General features: G+C 45.2%; 1 protein-coding gene across 10 annotated transcripts in view; it reads left to right on the plus strand.

The window, feature by feature from the left end:
* Positions 1-43: 43 nt before the first annotated feature.
* The window catches only part of NTNG1 (netrin G1), a 161,457-nt gene continuing 153,185 nt past the window's right edge, over positions 44-8,315 (plus strand). For 3 of the 10 annotated variants that reach the window (XM_035332914.1, XM_035332915.1, XM_035332916.1), the window contains exons 1-2: positions 46-422; positions 6,439-7,148. In XM_035332914.1, coding sequence (XP_035188805.1) covers positions 6,903-7,148 — 246 coding nt within the window. In that variant the 5' untranslated portion in view covers positions 46-422; positions 6,439-6,902. Of the gene's footprint in view, positions 423-677; positions 1,185-3,448; positions 3,468-6,438; positions 7,149-8,315 lie in introns of those variants that run through there. The other 7 variants (XM_035332919.1, XM_035332909.1, XM_035332917.1 and 4 more) reach the window with 7 other exon arrangements.

Genomic DNA, 8,315 nt, shown 5'->3' on the forward strand with positions numbered 1-8,315 from the left:
GGGAGGGAAGGCTGGCGCCGCCGCCCCGCTCGCCGCCAGTCGCGGGGAGGTCGCCCCGAAGTGAGGAGCCACCGCCGCCGCCCCAACTTCGGCCGCAGCGCTCCCGGCTCGGCTCGCCCCGAGGTCCCCACACCCCCCCCCACCCGCGGCCCCCCCACCGGGGGCCGCCCCCGCCCCGAGCGGCGGTGACGGGCGGGGAGCCCCGCTGGGGAGCGCCTCGGCGATGAGCTGCCCGCCGGAGGACAGCGGCCGCCTGGCACCGCCCGGCACCGCCCGCCGCCCAGCGCCAAACTTCGCGGCCGCCCGGCGCCCCGGGCCAACTTCGGCGGAGGGAGGCAGGGAAGGAGGCGCCCCCCGGCTCCCCGATGCCGCCCCGGCGCGTCCCGGCGCCGCCCCGCGGTGAGGCGAGGGCGACCCGCGCGGTGAGTACGGCCCCGGCGGGGGACACCGGGGCTGGGGGGGGGGGGGGCGGCGGGGGTCCCCTCCATTCATTCCGGGGGGGTCCCCCCGGAACCCCCCTCCCGCCCCCCGGGGTCCCCCCGGAGCGGATGGGTGCGGGACGGGCGCCCCCTGCCGGCCGCGGAGCGTCGGGCTCGGAAGGGGCGAGGCAGCGGGGAGGGACGCGGAGGGCCGGGGGGTGTCCGGCCGCCGCCCCCCGGCGAGCACTTGGCTGGCTTTCGGGGGAGAAGAAGACCCAGAGTCGGCTTCGAAGGAGGGTGGGGAGAGTAACCCCGATGGAGCGGCCGGGGCGCTGGTGCTCAACCTGGAAACGGTTCCCTCGAGTCAGAAACTGCAAGTGATTTTTCTAAGCGCTCACCCCCCAAAAAATTGTCTAAAGGGACACCTAATGACGGTGAGCAGCGCAGATGAGCTAAATCTGATCACGCAGATGTTTTTGTACTCTCAAAGTTGGTCCGTGTGCTTTTCTGGCCTCTACCGAATGTACTTTTATTGTTCTGCAATCAACTTTTCGATATTCTGGATTTGATCTGCTAGGAGCCAGCCTCGCTTCTGCAGAGATGTTAGCGGAGACAGTGAGTGAAACAAACGGTGGAGATGCTTTTAAAGAGGGAATAAATCACTGCCTTGCCTAAGGACAATGTGGCTCGGGATGAGCAGCTGGGGCCTAGGCAGCCAATCAAAAGGAGGAAAACCCCAGCAGAACTTTCCCGGGTTTGATTTTGGTGGGTTTGATGCTTTTTTTTTTTTTTTTCTGGATTTGCAACAAAAAATAAAGGTTGATTTCAGGCATGTTTTTGGAGTTTTAAAGGACGTTTACCAGAGAGCTTCCAGCAATTAGCAGCATTTTTCCAATAGACCCATGGACTGCTGTCAACCCTCAGCCCCGTGACGCTGATAAGAAGCAGCACTAACTTTCTAGCTACGTATGTAAAATCTGGCAATAGCACAGAACAAATTCAGGATCTGTTAGACTTCTGCTTTCGTTCCATTTTGACAGTAAGAACTTAGAATTTCATCAGGCTTTAGAAAGTCAGCAGCTCCCACCCTGCCTTGGGGGCTTCATAGCCCTGTACCCCCAGGTTCTGCTTTCTGAAGAGCACGTAATATTACCTGACTGGGTGAAAAATCACCAAAAAAGCCCCAGCCACCCCAAATGCTGACTTAAATTCAGGGAGGAAAAACTTGCACAACAGATTGAGTCTAGGTACAGAGATATTTAAGGCAATAAACCACAATTATAAAGATTCTAGAGGAAAACCTTAACGCAGCTACACATGAAGGCTTTAAAATTTAAATAGCTCAAGTGCCTTGGCTCCATATGCTGACTGCCGATGATACCCTGCAAGTAATGGCAGCGGTGGTGTGAGGTGTCACTCAGCAAAGAATGATGTGGGAAAACCCAAAATAATTTAAGTGCAGTGCCGAATCCCAGCTTTTTGGTAGCAGAACTCTATATCTTATTTTCCTCAGCCAATAGTTATTGACATTTTAAATTTCTCCTGAGACAAAGAAATCTTTTTCTGCTAGGTAGTTGAATAAGCCTGATAAAAATAGAAGATAAACTTTGTTTGGAGCAGCGTTTGAGTCCACAGGCACTACAGCAATTGGTTGGAATATACTTGGATCTGAGTGTGATGGGAAGTGTGCATTAAATTGTTAAATATAGGTTCCATTTTTGTTTGCATAGGTAACTAATTCTGCATAAGATGGGATGCGATTGTTACTATTTTTCAGATTGGAGCTGTGTGTGTACTGGGCTCTCAAGTTTTCTAGGTGTAGCAAGGTAAAAATGTTTGGTTTTGATTAAATGTTGTGACATGCGGGAATGAGGATTAGTTCTGTTTTGTAATGCCTATTAGTTCATTAATTATAATTAATAATTGGCATGGACATAAAGAATCTTTTTACCTGGGCGTGATTAGGTACACCCCTCTGCTGAAGCTGGGATACAAACTTCCCCCCGGGATACAAGCTGTTAGGGGTGCAAACTTTTTCCTTCGGATAAAAGCGCTCTGCAGGCCCCCACACTGCCAGCTGCCAGCCCCCATTCCATGCATCAGTTAAGGATTTGAACCAGTTCTTCTCACACTGGCATAAATCACAGTAACTGCGTCGGGCTCTTGTTCTTACTCCTGTGTCGTGGCAGTGTATGTTTTATCAAATACCTGGACTGCAGGAGAAGCGATTGCTTGTTATTTTATTGCATTCTTCACATAGCTGCTGTACGTCAGAATCAAAGGCCAGGAACCACCCTGTAACACTGTGCAGCAACTTTTCAGCAGGGACCTGATGCAGGAGAGGGACTGCAGAGCTTCCAGATGACACCTTTTGTGCCGAGGGAATTATTTGGGGCTGGAGGTTGGATTTTCTCTGTAATGGAAGGAGGCAGAGGGGGTGTGTTTGCTAACAACCCCTGACAAGAGCTGAAGTTCTTCATCAGCAGTAATTCTGCCGAGATGCATTTTAGCTGGTTTGTGGAGAAGGGGGTGTCTGCTCAGGCTGCAAAATGGAAATGCTGCGTGAGGTCTGACTGGCGGCCTCACCCACCTGGGAGGAGGGTGCATGTGCACCTTTACAGCCAGTTTTAGTCTGGGGGTTGGCTGTTTGCCTTCCTTAAACGTGTGATGCAGCCGATCTGTAACATACTCATTGTAGCCTCAATGTCCTCTACTTTGCACAGAGAGGTGCTCTGGGGGAAGGCAGGGACAGCAGAGGTGGTGTTCAGTTCCCAGGTGTCCAGGGAATGCCTCCTGTTTCTCAGTTTGCAGAGGATATGGCATGTGAAAATCCAAGGCCCCCGATGCTCGGCAATTCACAGCACTGTTGCCCCACAAGGCAGGGTGCCTTGAAGGTTTTTGGTGTGTTAGCTGTCCTCCAGCAGCGTGCTGCCACCTTGCCCTCAGTCCGTAGCTGTGTCCCTCCCTCCCTCCCTCTGTCAGCCCCGTGGGCCCTGCGCCCCCAGAGCCTGGGACCAGCTGGCAGACAGGGAACCGGAGGTGCAGAGGGTAGGTGGGGGTGCCACTTACTGGTGATTCCTGATTTGTTGATTGCTTCTTGTAAGGTCAAATGTGCAGATGTTAACTGAGGGGGTAAAAACTGCTGCTTTGTTACCCACAGCAAGAGGCTTAGTGCTACGGGGCGCGCACAGCTATGAACTTCAGAAATGTTATTCTGAGTGTTTTTTACAAAATAATGCACATATTTTTAGAATTTGAGCACTGAAATGTGGAATGCATATAGCAAGTGACTCTGCAGGAATAAATATAAGCAAGACAAAGTGTATGGCTCTGTTAGAAAAACCCCAATAGCGCTTAGCATATGATCCTTAATGTGCTTTGGTCAATATCTTTCTCTGTATCAATGGAAGCTCATTAAAAGAAGATACTGCAGACTAACTGAGCCATGCCGTATTAGTTCTTGCCAAAGCTTGACATTTTTAATACATTAATAATATGTCTGTAATGTAATGGAAAACTATTAATCAGAACTGGTTATATGCCAGAATTTTAAGCTATAATTGGCTGCTTCTTGTCAGGGATGTCTGTCGTACAGTTCTACATCTGCCTAATACTCAGATGTCTTGCACTCCTCTGCACTTTTTCCTTGTCAGTGCACTAAATTCGATCGATGTTATAGTCTATAATTCTGTGTAACGACCATCATTATGACTCTGGCTTACTTTAATGAGAATTCGTTATATGGGAAGTGTTTTAGTACAGTGTGTTAAGGTAGCGACTTGCTTCCTATTATTTCAGTCCTATCCAGTCCTGTTTATTTGTAGATCTGCATCTCAGCAGTTATAAAAAGGTTATTGGAAACTGAAGAGCTAGCAAGGAAAATATTAAAGAAAACAAATCTATTTTTCCTGAAAATAAAAGCTTGTAGACTAAGGATAATTAAACCTTGTACTTCTTATTTCTACATAGAAACATGATGTTCACCGACTGTTCATTCCAGCTATGACCAAGCATTCTCTGATACAGACTGTGTTCTGATTTTTGACAATAAATTTCAAATAATTTGCAGGTTTTGAGCCAGGTCAAGGGACTTTCTCTCTCTTTTTTTTTTTTTTTTTGCTTTTATTTTAAGTAGAGAATATTTTTCCCTTCTGTATACTGTGCTAGGCTATGTGACTTTTTAATTTTTGTTTGTTTGTTTGTTTGTTTTTCTCCTGCAAAATACATTAGAAAGGACTAGAGAAGATAAGTATGAGGGTGTCTTTGGAAGGACGTGGAAAAACTTCTCTGAATTATTAAAATCTAAGATAGTAAGTAAATATTGCCACTGAAATCAAACAAAAAATAATGTAAGGCTGCTTATAAAGCTATGGTACTACCCAATGTGATTCTTAAGAAGATCTAATTTTAATTTAGTCTTAGATATTTTTTCTTTTATGTCAAATTCATATTTGAGGCTTAAATATATTTGATCTAATTGAGAATTGTTATTGCATGAAATTTCAGATATTCTCTGCATATTCTGATAAAATATACCAGAGTTGTATGGTAACATTTGATAAAACGAATATAATGGAAAATTGCATTTACGTCCATACGGCAATTATTGTAAATTACTTTGCTATGGAAACACAATTCAACCATCTGTTGGCATTTCATAGTGTCTGCAGTTTAGCTCAGTTTAAGATGAAGCATTATTTAAATATAGGGATGCCGTTTGTGAATAGCTTTGAAGATAAGTTTTGAAAATGTGGTGTATTACCAAAGCGACATACGCAGGAGCTCAGCGAGTCATATGACACTTGCTGTGGTTTGGGGTAGAGGAGGGTTCATGGCACACAATTTAAGCCTCAGAACAAGCAAAGTGGGTGACAGAACGTGATGACTTACGGTTGTTCCTTGACATCTGTCTGAAGGGTTTGCTTAGATTTTAGCAGCATCCAGAGAAAAAGAGTGCAGAGGTGCTGTGATGGCTGTCTGAAATCCTCCTCTTGCAGAGTCCAATCCTACAGCCACAGAAAGCAGTGCACGAGCTCCTGTCCTCAGCTGGCACAGGCTGCCAACAGGCGCAGGCTGAAAGAGATGAGATGGAGTTTGTAGTCTGGTTTTTGCCTGTCCGTGTTTAGGGAGCTTACCCCATCTTTGCAGTTTCCCCCCCGCCCACAGTTTGTATTTTTACCAAATACATATGTTGTCATTGTAATAACATCCTGGGATTTTCTGCATGTAATAAAATGATTGATGTGACATAAACTGAGCAAATTTCTAGTTACTTTTTGAAGGGGGGAAAGAGGATATATCCGCTATGAAATAAATACCGAGTACACAGGGACCCCCACCCGCAAACCTAGGAAAATACAACATCCATCCTAGAAGGGGAGAGCATCCTTACAGTAAACGACAAACTATTATCTTTATCAGTAGTTTATCAGCATGATCAGTTAAAGAAGAAAAAAAGGAGCAAAGCTCTTCCAACGCTAATGAGAAGTTTCAAGGAAACAGAAGTGCATTTACAGTATCTTTGTTACTCTTCCAAAAAAAGAGGGTAAGAAACATGTAAGGCTCTTGGAGCTCACTGAGGTCCTCTTGTCAAGAGACTATCAGACCTGATGCTCATCTCTTTGTCACCTCAATAAAAGAGCCTTCCTGCCGTTTCACCAGTTTGGTTCCCTGCTCCCCTACCTGCTTGGATAGACGTGCACAGTACTCAAGTTCTGTAGTTTGCTCTCTGGTGTTGCAAGGATGAAAATACATTTTTGGAAGCAGAAACATGTAACTCACCTGGAGCGTTATAAATCTGTGTTTGTTAGAGAAGAGTTAAATCCTTCATATCAAAATACGTTTCACTCTGAATGATTTGGGTGGTTTGTCCATTGTAGCACAGCACCCACAGTAAAGGTTATCCATATTATACCAATTTGCTTTATATTGCATCAAACCTCCAAAATGTCAACATGTAATATGTTTTATAATGCATTGATTCTTGGGCAATAACTCTAACTTTTGTTGTTTCTAAAAGGGTGCTGGTGCCAGAAGAAAAGAATGATTGATGGGAAACAGACACCAGCCTGTAGCCACTCATCCTTTTGCTTCAGATACTGATTTATCAGTGCGTCTGGGCATCCCCTGTGAGCTGTGAACACGGAGGATCACTCAGGGTTATCGACAGTGTAGCTGAAGACCCGCAACTTCACAAATTATCATCTGCTATTGGACATCTTTTACAAGAAGCCCTGACAGATAAGTTATAAGACAAAGGACAAGTTCTACGTTTCTGTGAAAGGCTGTCGCTGGGGTCTGTGTGGCTTCTACCAAAGTCTTCAACTTAGTAAAGCAAACACTGTATCCTAATGCTTCACGTTTGAGTTGGAACCTATTTTATAAAATACATACATGTATATGTATATATATGTATAATCTATATAGACTGCACGTACGCCAGTACTGAACATCCTTACAAAGGTGACATAAAAGGATTTAGAAATGTATTTGTCAAGATTCCTGTCACTTCATGCCCTCTGGGTTACCGTATCTTCCGTGATGCAGCATTATCCTTCCGTGTGGGGACATTATGACGTGTGTAAGACTCAGATTTACACAGAAGAAGGAAAAGTATGGGATTACATGGCCTGCCAGCCAGAAGCCAGAGACATGATCAAATACGTAAGAGTGACTCTGGATCCCCCAGACATAACGTGTGGAGATCCTCCTGAGACTTTCTGTGCAATGGTAAGGCAAGCTTTTAATTTTCATAACCAGCAGATATATATTTGTGCTAGATGGCTGCAAAATGGAAGTCCTGTAGCGCACATACAAATATCCCGGAAAATCTGCCTCATGTTCCAAATGTGAGAGGGTTCTGCTAAACAAACGCCAAGCAGTACATTGAGCTAGGCAATGCGATGTTCTTATTAATTGGGCCTAGCTTGACTTTGTCTCGATTCAGTGTGTCTTTAGGTCAACTTTTAATGACTTAAAAGAAAGCAGCATAAAACTCGTAGTCCGTTAACCCCTAACCTGGGCACATTTGCCTGGATCACGAAAGTATTCACTGAATTGGTTCTAATACAGCCACCTGAAAGCATCGTAGCATTGTATAATTCAGCATCATTTCTCAAGGCTTGCTCAAGCTGCAGAAGCTCAAAAGTGGTGGCAGGAGCTGTGCTGCTGGAGCATTTTGGGCAAGCCTGCACTGGCACAGACAATGTTATTGGAGCCTGGTACCCCAGGCAGCACATATTAACATCTGTGTGCACGGGAAGCACAAGAGCTCTTCATGTAGGGAGTGGCTTTACAAACAGTTGAGAGCTTTTTTTTTCTTTAAGTGAGGCTGCAGGCATTCAGGTCAACTAAGAAAGACTAAAGTCAAGTTCCTTAATTTGCATGCTCCTAAAATTAGGAGACAATTTTGGAAATGCTGGGCTTGGTAAATAATTGTACAGGTATGAGAAATGAGGAAGACAGCATATATCAGCCTTTTACAGCTGTGCTGCTCCTGAGTATTTGATAGATTGTGCTCTAAGGGTCAGCGAGATTGGAGGAAATCTTCAACTTGCAGATAACTTTTTCTTCCCTCAAATACTTAGTGTTTTACAGAAATAAATAAGTGGAAGATACAGTATTCCTTTACTACAGAATGTGAGTTTGAGGCACAGAACATATATATTAATAAAGCACTGGAAATTTACATCACGTTACCCAGATGATTTAGGTTTGAAAAAAACATGAGTTCTGGTAGGTGAGGGAACAGTCTACAAGACAGTTGTTTGCCTGTGTACAAATCATCATCGCTGTGTGACAGAATCCCCACAGGAAGGAAATTTGCCTTTAAACGCCTTATGGTATCATTTGCAACCACTACTGTTCTGTAAGGAGTTCAGGTCCAACCACACATAC

This window comes from Oxyura jamaicensis, chromosome 8 (genome assembly GCF_011077185.1).
Source record: "Oxyura jamaicensis isolate SHBP4307 breed ruddy duck chromosome 8, BPBGC_Ojam_1.0, whole genome shotgun sequence".
In the NCBI taxonomy this organism is placed as follows: domain Eukaryota; kingdom Metazoa; phylum Chordata; class Aves; order Anseriformes; family Anatidae; genus Oxyura; species Oxyura jamaicensis.